The sequence below is a fragment of the Phaethon aethereus genome, assembly GCF_964289735.1.
Source record: "Phaethon aethereus genome assembly, chromosome: 2".
Lineage (NCBI taxonomy): Eukaryota > Metazoa > Chordata > Aves > Phaethontiformes > Phaethontidae > Phaethon > Phaethon aethereus.
The window spans coordinates 154,043,494-154,066,914 of record NC_138582.1 but is presented as its reverse complement, the minus strand read 5'-3'; the positions used below and the strand labels follow the sequence as shown (position 1 = coordinate 154,066,914).

The window sequence follows — 23,421 nt, the reverse complement described above, 5'->3', positions numbered from 1 at the left end:
CCTTGAGGAATTATCTAAGTACAAAAATGTTCAACAAGAACAGTTCTAATAAAGAGTCCCCAAACAGACCAAATTTTAATGTGTTGACCAAAGGAAATGAAAACCAGTGTTTCTTTGTTTTAACATGTTTATTACAACAGATACAATTCACATCTGACTAGCTTTTTTTTTTTCCTCTTTCCCCTCCCACAACCATGTTAACATGTTCATTGGGCTATTTCCTTATATTTGAGCAAGTAATGTACTTTCAGCACACATGCCCAGCAGTACTATAAGTCCATTCTTACAGGGTGCAAATGGAAATACGTTTCAATAATTTATACAAACAAGTGGGTTATGCTCAATCACTGCAATTTTAAGCTACTGTACACAGGAATGAAAAGATTATAGAAAAAGTGCCATAGCAACAGTGCCTTAAGAAAAGAGGAAATTAGAAGCATTAAAAAACTGATAAAATCAGATTTAGGATTTCACGGGGAAATGGAACACAGAAAATGAAAAACATTTCTCTGTAAAACAGAAATGGAGAAGCACTGCTCTCGATTCGGTGCAAGTGTGGAAACAAGTTGTTTCATGATATTTTGTACATTACCCAAATTGTTGCAGCCTTAGACACAGATCGCCTGGCGCTTGCATTGAATTTTAGGAAATGCAAGATTTCTGAATGATAAATTAACTAAAAAAAAAAAAAAAAAAAAAAAAAAAGAAAGCTAATTTTGCAGACAGGTTTACATGTAAAAGGCTAGGTATTTAGCCACCTCAGCATTGATTAGTTTTGGATGTCTAAGCTCTGATACACATGGCTTCCCATGGCTTCACTCTACAAAACATATTTACAACGTGAAGAATACATCTACAAGAAATCTACATTTCAAGGGTTTTACAAATCATTCTTGTATCTTTCCCCTGAATTTGACTCCCTCCTGTCCCCTTCCCCATGTCAACTTTTTTTCTGCCCAGCTCAACGGTCCAAAGTCTACTCAAATGCAGCTCAAAAGTGTTAAGACTGGGCATCAGTTTAATAGTTCCTGTACTCAAAACCATGTGCAATTGTTTACAACTTTTCACACCATGAAGGAATTCTGATTCTTTAGCTTTTCAAGTTCTTTAATTTGTTGTCTCAAAAATAGTATCCTGCAAGAGAAAAGAATTAAATTAGGATAAACATTTCCGTTACACACAGACATTAACTAAGTATCTACTCAAATACTTTTTAAATCTCAGCAAACGATGACAAGCTCCTTAGCTCTATTAATAAATTTAATATATTTTAAATTAATTCCCAACCTGTTCAATCACCTACACACACTGTATGCAGATGCATACAGACCTGCAATATTAGATTCCTTAGTTCAGAAAATTAAGTTGCTGTATTCCATGATGACTGATACACAGTTATGTTTAAGCCTGCTCTTCACTTTGACTCCCAGAAAAAAGCGGGACACTGGAAGAGTACGCTGAGTAACTGAATATTCCGAAGATCGGAATTATGCCTGTGTCATGCAGTTTTCCAGGCTGTACAATAACCCAAAGCACTCATACATTTTTTTTTTAAACAGGGAAGTTTTCTTCTACACACAACACTTCCTTTCTAGTATTTGGCTCTGTGGCTAGTACAATAAAAATTCTAAAGGTAGTCTCTAGTTATGGTAAGCTCTAATTTCAAAATATTTGATCATTAAAAGATATAAAAGGAAAAAAATCTACACCTGGCTTAGAAATAATTTGTACTGCAATTCCCTTATAAATTTTTCCCTTTTCTACTGAACTGACAAACTACTACCGTGATTAATGAACATTTGATTTACATACTGTTTCCCAGAATTTCTAATTAATATTTTGTAACAACTTTTCATGATGCTGAAGTGTAATGCAAGTATGTCACTGAATTAAGAAAGTATTAAAGGAAAGTTGACATTTCGTATAAATGTAATAATATAATATTAAAAGTCCAAAGCAACTTTAATAGATGCAGGAAAAGCATCCAATTCAGCAGACTTTTGTAGAACGTTGTTTAATTATGTGCCCAGTTCAGTAAAAATAACTTTCTACTGAAAAGTAGGTGAAAAACCATTAGGATACACACACAGAAAAAAACATTAAACTTAAAAGGCATGAGCATATGAAGTAGACCAGTCAATGAAAAGTGCCTTTTCACATGCTGTCAGTTACGGTTAAAACAATATACTTGCTTTGCCCAGAGATAAAGTTCCCTCTTAGAACAAATTTAAACAGTTCTCTTCCGTGCAAAAGTATAGAAATAATATCATTATTCAAACATGCTGGCTTTGATAATCCCATCCTTTGTAAAAGCCTCCCCCCACCAACTTGTTACTTATGCCATATATTCCACGTCTTTGGGATTGCAGCAAAAATAAAAGATACATGTTATCATAGATGCAAAGTCATAATCATCATTATCCATTGACAGCTTAATGATACACAGTGTACAAGAATCAAGGTGCTATTTAGTGAGCTGAACAATGACATTTGATGTGTTATTTCAGATAAAATGCGCACCCAGAGACAGAAATGAAACCTTAGGCAGTTTTATTTAATCTGTAAGAAACCAAGCAGTTGATTAAATATTCTCTAGAAACTCTAATTTATGTAATGAAATTATGAAATAAAATTTTGGAAAGAATATGCATTTTAGATTCTTTATTAGGAAAGATTTACAAATACATTATAGCCTATTTCTGACTACAAGGATTGCTTTACCAGCTGCCAAAAAGCAAGAGCTTCTAGTATAAAGCTAGCTGTTTAAACAGCATACAACACTATTAGAGCGGCTTAAAACAGTAAATCAGAATCACTGTATTCAAACTGTAGTGCACTTAATAGACAGGATAAGATCATTCAGCAAGGAAACTGAGTATGAAAGTAGATTCAGGATCATGACTACAGGTGAAAAGTTTCAGCATGTCTTGTAAGACTAAACTTTTCAATATTGCACAACAGTCTGTAATAACGTGGCTGTGTATTGCTTCAGTGATACGCAAGACACCCTCTATTACTAACTTAAGCAGCAGAAATATACTTTGCCATAATCAACATCTCACTAAAGAACCCCAAGATCTTCTCAGATGCCTCCTACCTAAGTAACAAACATTAATTTTTCCTTAGCTTTTGATACCAATGAGACCTCTTTGAACTTGTTCTGGCTTTAGACCTAACAAAAGTCTCATACAAGCTGTAGTGTTTAAGATCAGTATACACACAGCATCAAGGGTTTCTCCCTTCCCCTCTGACTCCCCCAGCAAATAGGTTGTGGGTGGACAAAAGGCAGGGAGGAAACACAGCTGGGACAGCTGATCCAAACTAACCACAGAGATATTCCATACATCAACAGTGTTGACAACACACCAATGTGTTAACATACATACCTACACATGTACATGTGCACCTATGTGATCTATGCATTGTGTATGGACAGGTATTTTAGAAGTATACTAAACTAGTGTGTGTTAATCAGTTTTTCCTAATGCACTAATGTATCCAGAACGACACTTTTCTATCTAAGTGAAAATACATAGGGAAGTTGCATATCTGGTTGTATTCACTACAGACTAAGAGGTATCTGTGTGGGAAATGGTTGCAAGGCAACTTGCAAACCTGGCAAATACTAGCATACTTACAAAGTCATCAGTAAGTACAGCTCATGGAAAACAATGCCAGAATGGGAATTCTAATGCCACCTTGAAAATTACCATTTTGAAAATAAACACAAGAGCACACACTTACCTTTGCTCACGCAAAGTTGCTTGAATTTCACATACTCGAACTAAAGACCTTAAATTCTTTAATTCAGTACAAATTTCTGACATATGGACACTTCCCATGTTATGGGCTTCCTCACGTAATCTTGATGCCTGCAATGATTACACGTAAACGTTAGGATTTTGGATCATGCATTGGAAACAACTGGCTGTAGCCAGATGATTGCTGGATGAATGTGTCTTGAAACAGCAAAGCATTCTAACTTCAAAAGGAAGTATTAAATCAGAGGTATATTAACTTCTCTACAAAAGCCCATTTAGAATCAGAAAAGACAACACTAGCTGCCAAGAGATTGTCTAACTCAGGCTCATGCTAAGGCAGGGATGGTCTAGACTTCTGTGACCCTAACAACTAGTTACTCAACCATCTTGAAAGACAGTCCATGACAGGGCTCAGAGTTTTCAAAGTAATTTGTTCAAGTAGTTGGAAGTCTCTGTCCACTATTTCAATGGCAAACTTTCATTTCCCATCTAAATTAAGCTTTAGTGACAAAAATAACTGAATGCCATCTTCTTTCCAGCTACCTTATACAGGAAAAAAAAAATTTGCAACCCTCTTCAGGTGTTCTCTTCCAGACAAACACCATGATTTTAATATCCCCACTTAGTCAGGTGGAGACAAGCAGAAACGTAAATTTAGAAGGCATGACCTATCATCAATTTGTGCATTTCTTAAAGTCTTGTCACTGAACTGGATATACGACTCCAGTTAACTCCTCAACAGCACCAAGGAGACTAGTATAATTACTTTGAGGTTCTGTGTATCACACTGCAATCAGGAAAGAGGACTTCTTGCAAGTGTCACACTGGGGGGAAAAAAAAAGTTTCAAATAGATCCTTTGCTGCAGTATTACTGTCTAGCAATGTTATTCTCTGCTGTACTGGGTCTGGCTGGGAGGGAGTTAATTTTCTTCATAGCAGTCCATATGGTGGTATGTTCCAGATTTGTGACCAAAGCAGCATCGATAACACACCAGTGTTTTAACTATGGCTTACACAGCATGGAAGGGTTTCTCCCTTTCTCTCTTTGACTCCCCCAGCAAATAGGTTGTGGGTGGACAAAAGGCAGGGAGGAAATGCAGCTGGGACAGCTGATGCAAACTAACCACAAGGATATTCCATACCATACAATGCCATGCTCAACAATAAAACTGGGGGCTGGTTTTCCAGGGGTTGCCACGGCTCGGGGACTGGCTGGGCATCAGTTGGCTGGTGGCAATAATTTCCTCTGCCACACCTTTTTACTTATTAAGATGTCTTTACCTCAACCCAGGAGTTTTCTCACTTTTGCCCTTCCAATTCTCTCCCCCACCCCACTGGGGGAGAGTGAGCAGCTCTGTGGTGCTTAGCTGCCTACTGGGGTTCATCCACGACATCTGCTTAAGTGCATGTATACTTGATTTTTTCCTTCCCCAAAATAATGATATTTAGCACATGTCTCCATCAACGACTGGCATCTTTCCAGTTCAAAGTAGCACTTTGTGTCCTAATTTCCTACACTAAAAGTTTTCTTTTCTGGAGCGTTGACATATAGATGTACCCTGGTCTCCAGTAGGACATCATTTCATATTCCTGCCCTACACAACTCCAAAGCCTTGAAACTCATAGAAAACTATCAAGAACGACTTTCAAATTACTTCTTTTTAAGCTGACCAGTCACCCATCTTAAAATAACCTCATTTAAAAGGCCTTAAAATAATTTTTGCACACAAGATTCTTATTAAAAGGTGTTAACAGTCTTGCTGCAAATCACGATATAACATTTATTGCTCTCCCATATTACCAAAGTTATCAAAAGAAAAACAAACAAAAAACCCAACATAATTTCTTTCTGAAAGGTCCATGCTGACTATTACCAGGGTTTTCAGGTGCTTGTAAAATGGTAAATTCATCGCTTTTTTCTACTTAGATATTGTTCAGTACTCAAAGTACCTCTACAATTACTGAATTGAGATGACCTATAATTCTGTTTCTCACATTCCTTAAAGATAATATAGTTACGTTGATTATTTTCTTATTAACCACATTACTGGATTGTTTTCCAGTTTTCCATATTAACTGCTTCTTATGACTTCTGCGAGATAACTGCTAGTGGTTCAAGAATTGTTTTAGCTACTAATTACTGCACAGCACATTTCTTCAAGTCTGACTGTTTTAACACATACCTGTCCTGGCTCACTAATTTTACTTACTTATTTTTCATTGTACTCTGGCATGTGTTCTTACGCCCTAATTTAAATTTAAGCTATGCATCCGGTTAGAAATCTGAGAAACCAAGTCAGTGCACATTTTTGCCTCCCCACTTTCATCTAGCTTACCTTCTTTACTATGTATTGCATCTATACTTTCATTCACTTTTTCTTTTATATCAAATATCTGACCTAAGTCCCTCAAGTGTTACTATTCAAAATTGGTCGATAAACAACACTGTCATGTGAAATCATCTTAAATAGCAGACAGGACAACACAGCATGTAACACTTGGCACAAAGGTGAAAATATCCAGCTGAGTACATGACTGCCTAGCATTAGCTGTTTTTTTTTTTAATCTCTGTTACTGGTAGTGGGAAAAAACCATGACCGATGAACGGTATAAACCTGTATTTTCTGCAATAAGATATGTATCAATTCACTAAACAGGAAAAATAATACTATCAAAACTATGGGCCAAGGCCATAGAGAGAAGTGGCTGTGCTGTACCGTTTCCTTAGACACGTTCCACAGCAATGGCTCAGTTGTTGGACTCAGTACAGGGTGGTAAATATCTTAAAATTGAATTGAAAAAATAAATGAAAAGAAACAAAACAAGAACCCTAGAGTCCAAATACTGGATCAACTTAGACTGCACTTTTAAGAGTCATCCTGCAAGTTACTTCCCAAAAGCCTCCAGTGTAGGCTTGAGCCAGCATGCAACCACTCTTCAAAAGGACTTGAACTAGACTCAATCAATAGAGTAATACATTCCAAGCAGCCAACATGCATCCAGTTCCCCTTTATTACCACAACAGGATAGGTTTCATGCAGTTAGTTATAAAATATGGATGGCAATTCTACTGGAATTCCCATTATGTAAAAAAGCCCAAATTCAGTCAGCCTTCTACATCATCTTAAAACCTAGGTACAACAAACAAGGAAGAATTCCTTTTTTACTGTGTAGAGCTAACAACTCAGTGACTCAAACTGTGGAGTAGTCTCAAATGGTGTAACTCTGTCACCTAATTCATATTTTTGTTATGTGGAAAATGTTATAATTCCTACAAAAACTTGTTGAAATTTATGTTCTTTGTAAATTTCAACAAAACTTTGTCAGTAAGAAAATACTTACAAGAATAGCTATTCATCTGAGAGAATTTCAAAAGCACTGGTACTTTAAGCACGACTAAAAATACTCAACTGCTAAATGGCAATCACATGTAAAACCTGCAGGTCTGGCCTAATCTCTCTCCTCTCTCTTTTCTGGCTAAGGCCAAGCATCAGGGTTTTTTTAAATACTTTTAATTCCCAGAAAAAGCAACCTGTGTAAGAAACCCAGATTTTAAGCTACACATTTTGCACTCTCACAGGGAACAAAGCACAAGTGTACTCACCTGCTTTTCTGCATGATCTGCAGGCCAGCCTTGCACGTGCTTTATAAGATTTTCATTGAAGTGTGCTGCTAGCGTAGGTGTTAATGAACAACTGGGTCGTACAGATGTATTTTGTGGTGCAGGTGTTGAATTTGATGCACTAGTGCTAGAGGTATGATTTGGACCTGGTGATGGGCTTCTTTGACTACTAGAAGAAAGAATTTTTTAAAAAGTAAGCATTTAAAAACATGTAAAACTACAGAGAAATAAACACTTAAAATTCATTGCTTCCAGCCACAAAAATACATGAAGAATTTAAACCACAAGTAAATACTTCTGGTAGACCAAACCTGTGCCACTTTTCCACAAACCTCCTACTTGTATGGGAACTGTTTGAGTGCTACAATACAACAGGGTTTTGGGTTTTTTTTGGTTGGGCTGTTTTTTGTTTTTCAATTTTGACAGCTGTTCAAGAAATGCAAACTGTGTCCAAATTTTAGTGTTGGATGGAGGATATACACACGTATGTTCTTCCTTAAATAGCTGCAAACCTATGATTTTCAATAATCAGAGATCAGATGGAGTCAAGCAGGTTTATTCAACAGAGTATCGGCAAGTGTCACAATAATGATGAAGTAGACAGCCTGATGTCCTGATCTAAAAATATAGCCATACGGGCTTTAAGGAGTATAACTATATACAAATGCCAAAACACAAACACCTTGGTGACTCTGTGGTACTGTACATCCTCACTTAAAAGTGCTCAGGAGAACGGAATTATCACAGGAGCAGTATGTTTGTAGCTACCAGCTTTGACTGCTTTACTGGAACATAGTCATGCTGCCATTTTTCTGGTTGGTGTGTTAATCTCTTGCTGGAGAACAGACGCATGGAGACACATTCAGCTGATATGTGTACTGTAACATGAATCAAAAACTGTGCCTTGGACAAAGCCTTTGTCCTCTTTCAGATCTCCGTATACAAGCAAACACATTATTTACATTATCTGAACACTACACCAATACACAGCTTTTCCAATTCTACTCTGCAACTATAATTCTTAGTCAAAAACTTTTCTAATTTTTACTAAAAACTCTTACGATGATCTTGGCATATCAGTCTTTTGCCATCCACAGTGGTCAAGATTATGTTATCTACAAAGTATTCTAGCCATTGCTTTAAGCAATTTTTGTTTCGGTTTTTTTAACTGCATTCCTCTAATAATTACGTCCTGACTCCACTTTACATGACATTTTTCCTCTCTACCTCATCATGCTCCTCATGTATGGGAGGGGCCTTCTTAAGAATCCCATCTCTTTATAAAAGCCTATTCCTGGTGCAATGACAAAAAAAAAAGGTAGGTACTGCTTAGTTAAGTCTTTGGCAAACTGATATGACTGACTAATCCACAAGGACTCTTGTACTCCCAATTTGCAAATACTCATCATTCACCTTACACTTGGATGGTAAGCTCTCTACGTAAAGTAGTAGGGTTTTTTTGTTTCACTTGTATCAGTTCTCTCAATAAAGCTATGATATACAACCTGAACACCTAACATTAGTTAACCTACAAGCTTGTTAAACTGCTTTAAGAAGTTCCCCCCAAACATGTAAAAATCACTGATACTTACTTTCCATGTGTCCAGAAGCCCAGGTATCAGGGCCAGCATGAACACTACACTCTCATATTGCATGGATCCAACCACATCTCACACGACTGCCAGAGCTGCAGCTACACAGCTCTGCTACGTGTGAGAGTTCATCGCTGTTCTTTAACTTGAATATTACCAGCAACAAACAACTCCACTGTGACTTTCACCAGCATCAAAAACTGCTGTTAGGTATATCACTTATCAAATGAAGGATCAGAACATGGGGTTTTGTCTCCTTCTTGCAAGAACTACTGTCCAGGTGATCTGATCTTCTAGGATACCAGAACTTGCACTGGGAGGGGTATATAAACCATGGTGGGGAAGCTTAGAAGCTGACATTTCAGCACGTGCCCTTTTCTACTCCCCCGTCCCTTGCAAAAAACAAAGCCTCTACACTCCTAACTCCCCTTTCCAGCATTTGTTGAGTCACTCACACCCACTCCCCCCAACTCACAGACAGGGGCTCTGTTCTTCTATTTTGCTAAGAAGAGTAGGAGCAGCACTAGTTATCCCTGCAAACATGGGCAAGGAGAGGTCAGGATGAAAACAGCCTGCTCTGTCTGCTCCACCCTTGTGAGGGAAGACAAAGGAAGCAGTAATCTTGGGCAGCACAAAGGAACATCACTAGCACCATAGCAGTGATGGTACCCCACAGTTACAATGTTCTTTAGCAGTACATGTAACTGATAAATAGTAGTACTCGTTATCACAGAATCATAGAATCATTAAGATTGGAAAAGACTTTTAAGATCATCAAGTCCAACCATCAACCCAACACCACCATGCCTACTAAACCATGTCCCCAGCCATGTCTACAGGTTTTTTGAACACTTCCAGTGATGGTAACTCCACCACCTCCCTGGGCAGCCTGTTCCGATGTTTGATCACCCTCTCAGTAAAGAAATTTTTCCTAGTATCCAGTCTAAACCTCCCCTGGTACAACTTGAGGCCATTTCCTCTTGTTCCACCACTAGTTACCTGGGAGAAGAGACCAATACCCACCTCACCACAACCCCCTTTCAGGTAGTTGTAGAGAGTGATTAAGGTTTCCCCTCAACCTCCTTTTCTTCAGACTAAAAAACCCCAGCTCCCGCAGCCACTCCTCATAAGACTTGTTCTCCAGACCCCTCACCAGCTTCGTTGCCCTTCTCTGGACACACTCCAGCACCTCAACATCCTTCTTGTAGTGAGGGGCCCAAAACTGAACACAGTATTCAAGGTGCGGCCTCACCAGTGCCGAGTACAGGGGCACAATCACTTCCCTACTCCTGCTGGCCACGTTATTTCTGATACAGGCCAGGATGCTGTTGGCCTTCTTGGCCACCTGGGCACGCTGCTGGCTCATATTCAGCCGGCTGTCAACCAGCACCCTCAGATCCTTTTCCACCAGGCAGTTCTCCAGCCACCCCAGGCCTGTAGCATTGCATGGGGTTGTTGTGACCCAAGTGCAGGAACCAGCACTTGGCCTTATATAAGCCTCATACAGTTGATCTCAGCCCATCGATCCAGCCTGTCCAGAACCCTCTGCAGAGCCTTCCTAGTCTCGAGCAGATCAACACTCCCGCCCAACTTGGTGTCATCTACAAACTTACTGAGGAGGCACTCGATCCCCTCATCCAGATCATCAATAAAGATATTAAACAAGACCAGTCCCAAAACTGAGCCCTGAGGAACACCATTTGTGACCGGCCACCAGCTAGACTTAACTCCATTCACCATGACTCTGAGCTCAGCCATCCAGCCAGTTCCTCACCCAGCGAAGAGTAAACCTGTCTAAGCCACGAGCCGCCAGTTTCTCTAGGAGAATGCTGTGGGAGACAGTGTCAAAGCCTTTACTAAAGTTCAGGTAGACAACATCCACAGTCTTTCCTGCATCCACTAGGTGGGTCATCTGGTCATTCAAAGAGATCAGGTTGGTCAAGCAGGACCTGCCTTTCATGAATCCATGCTGGCTGGGCCTGATCCCTTGGTTGTCCTGCACATGCCCTGTGAGCACCCTCAAGATGAACCTCTCCATCATCTTCCCCAGGCTGACAGGCCTGTAATTTCCTGGATCCTCCTTCCGGCCTCTCTTATAGATGGGCATCACACCGGCAAGCCGCCAGTCATCTGGGACCTCCCCTGTTGACCAGGACTGCTGATAAATTATGGAGAGTTGCTTGGCAAGTTCCTCCGCCAGCTCCCTCAGTGCTCTTGGGTGGATGCCATCAGGCCCCATAGACTTGTGGGTGTCCAGGTGGCAAAGCAGGTCATTAACTGCTTCCTCCTGGATTATGGGGAGTTTATTCTGCTCTCCATTCCTTGCCTTCCAGCTCAGGGCGCTGGATACCCTGAGGATAACTCGTCTGGCTCTTAAAGACTGAGGCAAAGAAGGCATTAAGTACATCAGCCTTGTCCTCATCCTTGGTGACAATGTTCCCACCCATCCAATAAGGGATGGAGATTATCCTTGACTCTCTTTTTGTTGTTAATATATTTGTAAAAACACTTTTTGTTACCCTTTACGACCGTGGCCAGACTGAGTTCTAGCTGGGCTTCTGCCTTTCTAATTTTGTCTCTGCTTGACCTAACAAAATCTTTGTACTCTTCTTGAATTGCCCGCCCCTTCTTCCAAAAGCGATAAACTCTCCCTTTTATTCTTCAGTCCCAGCAAAAACTTCCTGTTCAGCCAGGCTGGTTGTCTTCCCTGCCAGCTCATCTTGTGGCACATGGGGACCGCCTCTCCTGTGCCTTTAAGATCTCCTTCCTGAAACTAGTGACCTGAACAGGCCCAAGTCTGCTCTCCGCAAGTCCACGGTAGTGGTTTTACTGATGCTCTCTTTACCTCACCAAGAATCGAGAATTCTATCATTTTGTGGCCATTAAGCCCAAGATGGCCTCCAACCATCACATCTCCCACCAGTCCTTCTCTGTTTGTAAACAGAGGTACCTCTGTTTACCTCAGAGTGGTAAACCTCAGGTACCTCAGAGGTCAAGCAAGGTACCTCCCCTGGTAGGCTCACTTACCAGCTGTGTCAGGAAGTTATCTTCCACACACTCCAGGAACCTCCTAGACTGTTTCCTCTCTGCTGTGTTATACTTTCAGCAGATGTAGGGGACTTGAACTTACCAGACAAGAACAATGGCTAGCGATTATGAGACTTCTGCCAGCCGCTTGTAGAATGCTTCGTCTGCCTCTTCGTCCTAGTTGGGTGGTCTATAACAGACTCCCAGCAGGATATCTGCTTTGTTTGCTTCTGCCCTCATCCTCACCCATAAGCACTCAACTTGGTCATCACAATCATTGATTTCTATACAGTCAGAACACCCCCTAACATACAGAGCCACCCCACCACCTCTCCTTCCATGCCTATTCACTTTGAAGAGCTTATAGCCATCTATTGCAGCACTCCAGTCATGAGTCATCCCACCATGTTTTTGTGATGGCAACTACATCAGAGCTGTCCCGCTGCACAATGGCTTCCAGCTCCTCCTGTTTGCTGCCCATGGTGTGTGCATTGGTGTAGATGCACTTGAGCTGGGCTACTGATTTCACCCCCAACATCGGCATGCCACCCCTAGGCTCATCTCTAGTGGGCCTGGTTTTATGTCCTTCCTCCTTTCAATCTAGTTTAAAGCTCTCTCGATGAGATCACAACCAGAAGCCCCTTCCAACCTCAATTATCGTATGTTTTTATGTATTCATACAGCATCAGCATGCTGATGGTGCAGAGAATGGCTACATTTATTAACTAAGTAGAACTGAGGCACCACCTTCAATGCTTATTTATTCCTTAGTTCTAGTAAGATCAAAGTTCCCCTATGACTTGCCTCTTCTCCGTTTATCAACCTGGCTTCTCTGACTCCTACTTCATTAGTAAAAATCACTAACACACCAGAACCGTTGCAGGAAAATAAATAAAATCTGTGGGTTTCTCAAAAATAAATTTGTATCTTAAGTATGAAAAAAACATACCGTCACAAAATATCCTAGCACTGCTATGTTAGCAGCAGGGGGAGCTATGAATGCAGCAATGATAGACAGTTCCAAACTAGTGCTATATTTTTAAATGCTTCAACAAAGCCAAATACCTGTCTTAGCTGCTGGATGACTTAAAGACTGACTATGCCACAGGTAACAGAATGCTTCCAGAGAGGCAAACACATCTGCAGAAGAGTATGAAAACAGGATGGTTCTGAAATACACTACTACAAACTACAAAATCTTACAATCCACAAAAAAAGGACGAAACACCTCCTCCTTCCAGCAGTTTTGCATTTTCTAAAATAAAGGAAAAATATTTCCAGTCCTTTCTGGAAATAAAGGGAAACTAGCAAACTAGTGAAACTATTAATTGTGGAAGTACTCATTTAGTCCCATTTTTAAAGCAGCCATAATTCATGGCATGTCTTTGGAATCATCCCTTACAAAAAGACTCACTGTATGCCTACATGGCATTAATTCCCTAACTTACATGACTGAAATATTCACAACTTTGAAGTTATCAATAGCTATTCACATATTTCTTAGACAGTGCTTCCTCACAAACAAGTTAAAAATGATTTTAGCTCCATTCCCTTAGAACTTTTAATAAAAGTAAAGGCAAAGGAAATGTGGTTGTGATTAACTTCTGTACAATGAATCTGTACTTAAGCTGTAGAAAAATGCAACCTTAATTCATAGAGCCCCTTTTTGGACCACCTGTCCACAGTTCAGGTTGCTAAGTTATTGTTCATTCCCATAAAAAAAAGTGAAGGGAGTTAGCTCCAAGAGCAGTCCTCAATCCTACTGACTGCTTTCACCCACAAAGGAATAATCTGTTCTATATCAATACATAAATACTGCCTGGACACAGAAAATCTTTTGAATAAATCTACATCTCAGATGGTCCACTTTCATTCAACTCCACTGCACTGAACGGAACAAAATACCAGTCGCACAGTTTTTTTCCAAATCGCTTTATCTTCCATTTTTTGCAAATGGGACACTTCCAAAAGAAACTGAAACACATGAACTCATGATGCACAATATACCACAAACGTGTAACGATTTGAGAGATATAGAGTACTACACAATACTAATATTGTCACAGTATCTTTGATACTAGGCTGCATGCTCTCCTCTATTTGTGCCACTGCCTGCTGCGCCTCCTCCTCAAATATGGGACAGTGCTACCTGCGTGACCCCTCTGCTTCAACAGTACGGTTGCTGGGACAAACTCAGCTTCTCTTCTCCAGCAAAATGCTGATGCCAAGCAGAGCAAAGGTTTGCAGAGGGACAGCAGATCCCTAAAAGGAACTCTATGTGAGTAAGGGTTATGCCAGAGTAGGAAGTCCTATAAACCAAAAGGTAGGGGGGACACAGTACAGCATATGGATTAGCAGGCCAAATGCCCACCAGTATCACTTCACACAGACTCCAGGCTGTGGTGAATGTTTCCAAGAAAAAGATTATCTTCCTTAGCAAGATTTTCTATGGGGAAAGGGTGATCAGCAAAGGACAAAAGCATCTGTGATTGAGAGCTATTCCCCAAAACCCCATTGCTCCTTATAAAAAGGTCTAGTCCCCTTATTAAAAAGGTTTAGCTGGTTGCCAAGTATAATTTTATTTTTGGTACTGTAATTCAGAAAGATTTAAAGAGCACCATCCATAATTACTAGAGACTGGAGCTGGTACACTATGTCTTTATTCTACCCATAGAGGAAAATGCGTTGTAAGTTAGACATCTGCCAAAGATTAGAATCAAGTACCTGTAAGACTGTCAACACTAAAGACTCTAAAACTCATGACTTGCTTCTGTTTGTACCCTCAAACTGATCAATAACACAGTGTCTCTAGTAAAGCTAGTCACTGGGACAGGACTGCCAAGCAAACAAACAAAAAGCCCACAAACACAAAAAAAAAAAACCCTCTCCCCACAAGAGCAACAAAAACCAACACAGATTTGAAAATCTGACAATAAGTTAGTGTATGGGTGACACGTAGTTGAAGGTCCCCTTTATTAGTAGTCCCAGAAGGGCAGATAGAAGGATCTCACTATTGTATGATCTGGAAAGCACCACATGTACCTTCAGGAATGCTGACAAGGAAAGTGTTGGGTTTTTTGTTTGGATGGGTTTTTTTTATCCTTTTTTTATTCAACCACTATAAAAATTTAGCTTTTAAGAAGTGCAACACCTTGCAGATTTACAGGAATCCACTGCAATGACGCACCTTTTAAAATGTCAACCTGCAATCTCTTCCTGACACAGTTCTAGACCGTGACTCCATCACAGAAGGATCTTATGACAAATCTTTGGTTACAGCCCCTGAAACCAATATGATCAAGGGCACAGCATCCTACACAATAAAAAGCCTGTCTTCTCAAAAGAAAAATTTCAGACGAGATACAGATTCTAAACGCACCTTGTAAATGCATGGCTAAATGTTCCTATCATGCAACATCTGAATAGGCTGCAATGTTGACAAAAGAGTCTGACCAAGGAAAAGCATTTGTCAAACTTACTTAATTTTTAAATGTTTTTCATTACAGCAGCAAAATTGCCTGATACGACAGAAGTCCTTACTAATTTAAAAATCAAACTACACTACAGCAAGACACCACAAACATCCAACACTAAGCAAATCACATAGTTAAAGCAAAAGCTCCGAACTCGGAAATCACAATAGAAGGAATCAATTGTAAAATTGACTCCAGAGTGACAGGGCAGAAATACTAGTCCTGTTTTGCTTCTGTGAATGGTACTCTAGTGGTGGTGCTAGAATGGAGAATCTACCACATTATCTCTGTAATAAAGCTATTTAGCTGCATTCTTTCAGTAGAGGCAGAGTTAAATCTTATGTTCAATAAATAGGCCAAATCCACAAATTGCAACACATACTACATACATTGGATCCAGAGCAATACCAGAGGACAGCAGAGAGAAGTATTGCAATATACCTTGAGCGTTGAAGACTTCGTGGAGAGGCAGGCTCATGACCTGCCTGCTTGTCAGCTATTACCGGCTGCTGAGGTGCTGCCTGTGAAGCTGGTCCTTGTTTAACACCTGGAGTAGCAACCTGGAAAGTTCAAAACGTCATTAGATTTCCTCCACAGTAAATATCAAGTGTAAGAACCAGAGGAAAACATGGAAATTACAAGTTACAATACCAGTGGCATTTTTTGATACAAGGTCATTTTTGACAGAATTTTTATACTCTTCATAAGGTATTTTTAAAAAAATCATCTCTAGTTCCGTATCTGTGATAGCTAGCTCTTTTTATGAAAATAGAAAAGAGCACTTAATAGACATAACACAAGCAAATTTAGAACCATCTGACTTGTCAAAATATTGTAAGTTTATTAGGTAAAATAGTTCAATACAATTTCACTTTTGACCATATCTTCCATGTGAGCACCGAGCTCATTTTCAGCCTCAGAAAAACTGTTCATTACCCAAATAAAAATTTTCAGTTAAAAAGTTAAAAATTCCCTACTTGAAAACACGTTACACTGTGTCAAGAGCAGAATTAGGTCACAACCGTACTAGAACATCTCTATCAGAAATTGGAAAAAAAAAAAAAAAAGCAGCATATTTATCAGTCTGCTACTCCCCCTTTTTAACTGTTCTGTCAGTTCTAAACTAATGAATGACTAAAAAAAAAAAAAGTCATCAGTAGCTTTTTGCTTTTCCTTTGTAGTAGACATTCACATTTAAGATATTAAGACACCAGCAGTGAGACACTGTCTTTTTGCTGTGAATTCCTAAACAAAAACAGGATGAAAAGTTTGGGAATATACTGGTGTCTAAGTTACAGTACATGGAGTTCAAGTTACTTCCCCCCCCACCCTCGCCCCGTCCCTTTTAAAGTACGTACAAGAGAGGAAGCAGCTCCAAAATTTATCCCCCACTCTAGAAAATCAAGCTAACAATTTTAAGAAAGAGGAAAGGAAGAAAAATGGGTTCTAGGGATCCATAAAGACAAAAAACATAAATCAGACAGCCTGTCTGGCATTTGCTGACATCAAGCTGGTGTACATTACTAACTAGTGGTCATCTGAACCTCCAGAAATTCTCTCAGTTTCAGAAACAGACCCCTGTGAAACAAACCACAGATGGCAAGTCAGACAGTATCTGCTAAAGTAAACTCAAGACATAACTTCATTTATTTAAACGTACAGGAAATCTTAATTGTAATCTCAAACCTACTTATAAGAGGAAAAGCCACATTTTAAAATTATCATCAAAAGCCAAAAGAAGTCTGAATAACACATTAAAAGCTCATGATTCGGGAAAGATAAAGCAAGATCATTGTAAGATCACTCAGTGTGTTGAAATTGGAATTATTACAGTTGAGGGGGTCAAAATAGTAGCAGTTCATAAATTCATTTATGAAAAAAGTATCTTTATGAAATGTATGACATGAACTTTGCTATTAATTCCTGAATTTTGCTCACCCTGTGAGCAGACATAACTATTGAGACTGTTCAAGCAGAAGGAACGATTTCAAAAAGAAAGTACAGAGACAATACAATCACCTTGCAGATCCAAACTGGAAAACTAACCAGCTCCTTGGCTGGTAAAAATAAAAACAAAAATGTAAAGAAAATCTGGGACTTGCCAGACAAGTGAGCCACAAAAAACTCAACTATTTTCTCTATCTTCCAACTGTTTCAAAGACTGTAAGTAAGTATACCAGGAACAGAAAAATAATAAGGCTAAAAAAAAAAAAAAATTCTCACTGAGCATGGCAGATCTGTGTACCATGCTTTACACAGTTATTTTGCAGAAATTCAGGACATTTTCTAACCTTAAAACACCGGCACAGCTAAATAGCAAAATGTGATGCCTAGGATCCTGGAGTCTGCGACACCTGAGCTGCCACATCCATACACAGCACACCTCCAGGCAGACATACCAGCTTCATTTTAAAAGCAGTACAGACATGTTCATGCAGTCCTAAGTAACAGACCTTACTGTGCAAATGGCACTACACTGTTTCCAGAGCCAGCCTAACTGTACATCTGGCACTGGGCTCTGCTTGCACAGTGCCAGCTCAGCTTGGTCTGCGCCGGCTGCGTAGAAGCACCCTAAGCCAACTAGCTTGTGCTCTGAAACCAAATGTGTCTTGGCACAGCATCACATCTTGATTACGCATAATTTACCTCAAACTTAGGACTGGATAAGCTAACCTAACTGACATATCCAAAGGAGTACTAAACCAGACATGCTCACACTGGAGCTATCACCACCTAAGTTCTCATCTCAATCCCACCTTAGAGAAGATTGAATTCTGCGAATACAAGAACTGGCAAGAAAGTTCTTTCTCTACTGAACTGGAAAAGTATCCACTGCTGAACCAGAATTTGTTTCTTCTGGGACTAACACACAAACAATTAATGTTAATATTTCAACAGCTCTGTTGGTAGCACCAGATTTGAGAAACAGAAAAACGAAGAAAAGATCCTGCTGTCCAGCGTTACTAGTAATTCTGTTTAGCTGATCTTTGAAGCTACTTGAGGTACCCAACACATAGAAAGCTTCTACGGTTATGATATGCCAGTGTAGTAAGAGTTCTAACTTCCTCACAGAGGGATGGGAGTGAAAACTTGCCAGTGCATAAAATAATGCACAACAGTCCATCATGATTAATAAGCATTCTGAAGCAAGACATCATAGCTTAGAATGAGTAACTCAGAAATTTACTACACTTCACACTTCGATTGCAACCACATTATACATGCTTCAAAAATAAACCAGATGTGCAATCTCACTTCACTGTGGTGCAATCTTACGGAAAGATGGATTAAAATACAGTAATTTCAAAATGTGTCACAGTATGCTGATCAAAATATAGATGTTGCCACTTTCAGAAGAACTTCTATATATGTACCAATAAAACATACAATACCCTACTTTGAAAATACCAGAGATGAAAGCCTGCAGCCAAGTCACTAACTATAGGCGATCACAGAGCCCTGCATGTAAGTGGAGATTCTCATATCAGACAAAGCATAAAATAAACAACACTTTTTGTTGTTTTTTGAGGAGTGGCAGCATTGCTGTAGTTATGACTTAGACTAAACTGAGATCAACTCTTCTCAAACCTGCATTTGGCCTTGAAGTTTTTTTGCTTCTACCAAAAACCTTGTGTGTCCAAAAGCATATTCAATTACACAGTTGGTCTACCAAGATTTTCTCAAGGTATAGTTTACTACCACACCACCTAATTCACAGGTATAATGCTGGCCTTTATACTGGGTAAAAGGCAGTGGGTTCAAGCTCATCTGCACAGTTCAAGGAGAACATCTGTAGCAGAGCGATAAATACTAAACAAGCTAAGTTTATAAAACAAGGATAAATGTCTTTGGGGGGTGGAATCATAGAGTCATAGCACGGTTTGGGTTAGAAGAGACCTTTAAAGGTCATCTAGTCCAATCCCCCTGCAATGAGCAGGGACATTTTCAGCTAGACCAGGTTGCTCAGAGCTCCGTTGAACCTGACCTGGAGTGTTTCCAGGGATGGGGCATCTACCACCTCTCTGGGCAACCTGTGCCAGTGGTTCACCACCCTCATTGTCAAAAATTTCTTCCTTCGATCTGGTCTAAATCTGCCCTCTTTTAGTTTAAAACCACTACCCCTTGTCCTATTGCAAGAGGCCCTGCTAAGAAGTCTGTCCCCATCTTTCTTGTAAGCCCCCTTGAAGTCCTGGAAGGCTGCAATAAGGTCTCCCTGGAGCTTTCTCTTGTCTAGGCTGAGCAACCCCAACTCTCTCAGCCTGTCCTCATAGGAGAGGTGTGACATCTAGCGCATGGACATATAGCAGCAATACTTAATATTACCCATAATGGTTTCTTAATACAATATGGCATAAATCAAAAGGAGCTTACCTTCTGCTGAGATGATACTGGTGGCGTAGTCATCAAAGGTTTAAGCGGAACTGTGTTAGTCTGAGGCGTGCTTATCCTTGGAGATACATATGATCTTGGCGATGAGGCATCAGATGTTAAAGACATTGGAGACTGATTAGATGGCTGAGCTGCAAAGAAAAAAAAAAGATTTGTTTTTAATAAAAACATATCCTATCTTAAATGTGAATTAGATTTTCTCTTGGTACTTTGCAGTATGCTGTATTAACTAATACACAAACATATTCACACTGAGACGGTTGAGGGGATGAACAACTGGAACAATGAAATGTTCAACAACAATCCTAACTAAAGAATTGTATTTTCCCCGAACCCTCCACTTCTAAAACTTGAGGGGAGGGGGAAAGAGAAGAAGCCATTATGCAATGCTTCTTACACATGAAGACTAGATTAGTTTCATTTGTGGTTCCGAGCTTACAGTGCTTAATGCGATTTAACCAAAAGAATGAACAGTTTATGTAGAAAGCTATTCACCCATTCCAGGCATCTACCAATAGTCCCCCACCCATGTTTTAATTACTGGTTAAAAATTAGCATTAGCATAATACTGCTTACCTACTCAATAACATGACTGCATTTATTGTTTTGGTTTAAGTTTCTAGCTTTATTAAATTACAAACCAGAATGAAGATTCCTGAAGGAATATCTTGCCTGGAAGCTGGAAAATACTATTTACAGAAGACTACCCGCCCCCGATAGAATAAACTTTTCATTTAAGAATTGAAGGCCTCCCCCTCCAAGAGTCATAGTTGCACAGTACTACAAAAAGGTGTTCAACCAAGGAAAAGTTGTATTTTATATTGAACATTAAATAGAGTTTAATTAAGGTTCACAGTAAACTGAGAGAATCTCACACATTTCACATTACTCAGAGTTAGTTACCATACAAAGAAAATCCCAAAAGGCGTGACAGAGAAGCACATTTACTTAGTTGCATGTCGGCTTCCTGCTCCCCAAGTAACAATTTCTTATCCTATCTTTTGAAAAAGAAGTCATTCGACACTCTCCACACCAGATGGCCAAAGACAAGAGAAGAGGCAGCTTCTGCAAGTTTCAATTGTATCAGCCTTTATAAAATGCAACATAACAATTTCACATAAGTGAAAAGAAGATTGTGAATACCTTGCGTAGACAGTTGTGCAGCTTGAGAAATTAGGGAAGTGATATTGAAAGCCGATGGTCCAGCAGTAAGAATTTTATGGAGTATAGACTGAAGAGAGGCTTGTGTCACAGCTGCTGTTAGAACTAAAAAAAAAACCAAAACATTCTGGTTTACCAGCAATTCTAGAACATCACTTTAAAACTGTTCAAACTGGCTAAATACATTTAAGCCACATTTTCTTTCCAATTTTGTTCCTGTATCCACAATAGACCGAAGAGCCACCTGAACTGTTTTTCAATGACTTGAATTCAATTCATGAATGCTTGGCATGTCTAACCAAGTCCTGTATTTATAGTTTTATCTTTGAGAGACACACTAATAAAATTCATTTAGAAAATAACTTTAACTCTTTAGCTTGACCTTATGGATCAATAATAGTTCTTGTAAACATAAATAGAGTATTTGTTCAATTTCTTATTGTAGTAAGCAGAATGTGTGGGGTGTTTTTTTTAAAAACTACAATAATTTTCTTAATAGGCAAAAAAGCAGTATCACTGTAACTCACTAAAAAAGATTGGGAAGGAAGACTTCCTGTTCAAGGAAAAAGAAAAGATCTTTCAAATTAAAAATCCAAACACTCAGGTTTCTTCTCCCTGCCCCCCAACCAAAAAAACCCCCAAAGAACCAAACTTATTTGTTCCTAGTTTAGCTGTCCTGTCCTCACCTCCTCCAGTAAAAAATTAATAGTTTTCAACCAACTGTTTTAAAACTGCACTACACAGGAAGAACATCTTACAGTATGAGCCGATGAGACCCAATTTCTGAACTAATCTTTTCAAAAAGGTTTACAGGCTCTGTGGGATACTTCCTGAACATACACTACCCGTGCACAAGTCTGAAAAAACTGACTCACCAGCACAAACACAGAACAACGTCTTGATTGGACCTTTCCTTTTTTTAACACAAACAACCACGATACTCCTATTTTTTTAATCCAACCTAGTGCACTACAGTTTTAAAAGCTTCTCCGTGCACAGGAAAAATCAGTAACCAACTTGCCTATTAGTACTGAATAAAGCCATAATGTTTGCTGATTAAAAGGAAATCAATTGACAGCTTTTCCTTATAAATAATTGTAATGTACGTAATAGTAGAATTTCAAGTAAAAATCCATTATTTTGACTTTCATGGTTTGCACTTCTAAAAATTTAAAGATCATTAACTCTGTGCATTACATGTAAATGTCCTGCTTTCTATTTTAAATCAGTGATCACTGCACAAGAAGTTAAAAGAAGCAAACAAATCGCACACCACTTTCTTAATCAGTAATCTGCCACATGCAGATACTACATTAGATAAAATTACATTCAAAAATGCATCAACTCTACCTGTTTTGCAGCAAAAGGCTCTATAGCTAGTTCTAAACATTTTTCTAATAAACCAGGCCAATGTGACAAAAATCTAAGGGATACACTGATTACATATGCAAAACTCAACTTTCTAAATATCAGTAATTTAGCTAGCGAGGGTAACATGTTCTGTTAAAGAAAAAACCCTGGTAGGCAACAAGATTTAAGAACTCCTAGAAGTTTCATTATTTGCAAACACACATTATTAGAATAGCAGCACAAACGACAAAAAAGACCAAAGAACATTGCATGAAACAACAGAACAAAAAGCTCTAAGTTTTGTGCAACAGATGAATGCTGATAAAGCAATTAAGTCACCAGTCTCAACTAGACTGTTCACATACATCAGCATTTATTAGCTTAACCTTAAATGTTACTTGGCTAATTTAAACAGGTTTAACAGACCCCCCCAAACAGAAACAATCCTCACTTGATCAGGGATTCATTTATTCACTTTGCATTTAAAGTAAGGCTTGCATTTACTACCGCTTAGTATCCAATAAGATACTAATGTGTGTAAATAAGAGATTACATCAACTTTAAAGAATCCTTACCTTCATTGATTTTTGATATATCTACGCTAGAATTATTAAGCTGCAAGGTGGCTTGCAGAGCAGGCAGCAGCTGTCGAAGGAGATTTGGGTCCTGAAGTAACGGAGGAATTGGTGATTGTGGGACAGGTGAGACGGGAACTGTAGGAGCAGATGAAGCAGGCGCAGAAGCTGGATTCAGTCCAGAAGCAGAAGATGTAGAAGGAGTTGTGCAAGAATGGGATACAGACTTGTCCACAGATGCAGACTCTGAACAGAAGACAGACAGTAATTTTCATTTTCCCCAATATAACCTGACAACTTCTCACTAGTACAATTTTTTTACTAAATTCAAAAGATCAATGCTTAACTATCATTACAAAATAAAACACAAATATAACAAGAATTGAAGATATTTGATATCTAGCATAATTTGGGCTACTGAACCTAATATTTATTAGGAACACACACACAAAAAAAATCTTTCCGCTTCAA

At 39.1% G+C, this 23,421-nt stretch overlaps 1 protein-coding gene across 2 annotated transcripts in view; it reads right to left on the bottom strand.

The window, feature by feature from the left end:
• Window positions 1-212: 212 nt before the first annotated feature.
• The window catches only part of WAC (WW domain containing adaptor with coiled-coil), a gene marked incomplete at its 5' end in the record, with an annotated part of 61,776 nt that continues 38,567 nt past the window's right edge, over window positions 213-23,421 (bottom strand). For both annotated transcript variants that reach the window (XM_081996716.1, XM_081996717.1), the window contains 7 exons: window positions 213-1,134; window positions 3,745-3,872; window positions 7,366-7,552; window positions 15,917-16,035; window positions 19,847-19,995; window positions 21,008-21,130; window positions 22,951-23,196. In XM_081996716.1, coding sequence (XP_081852842.1) covers window positions 1,065-1,134; window positions 3,745-3,872; window positions 7,366-7,552; window positions 15,917-16,035; window positions 19,847-19,995; window positions 21,008-21,130; window positions 22,951-23,196 — 1,022 coding nt within the window. In that variant the 3' untranslated portion in view covers window positions 213-1,064. The remainder of the gene's footprint in view (window positions 1,135-3,744; window positions 3,873-7,365; window positions 7,553-15,916; window positions 16,036-19,846; window positions 19,996-21,007; window positions 21,131-22,950; window positions 23,197-23,421) is intronic.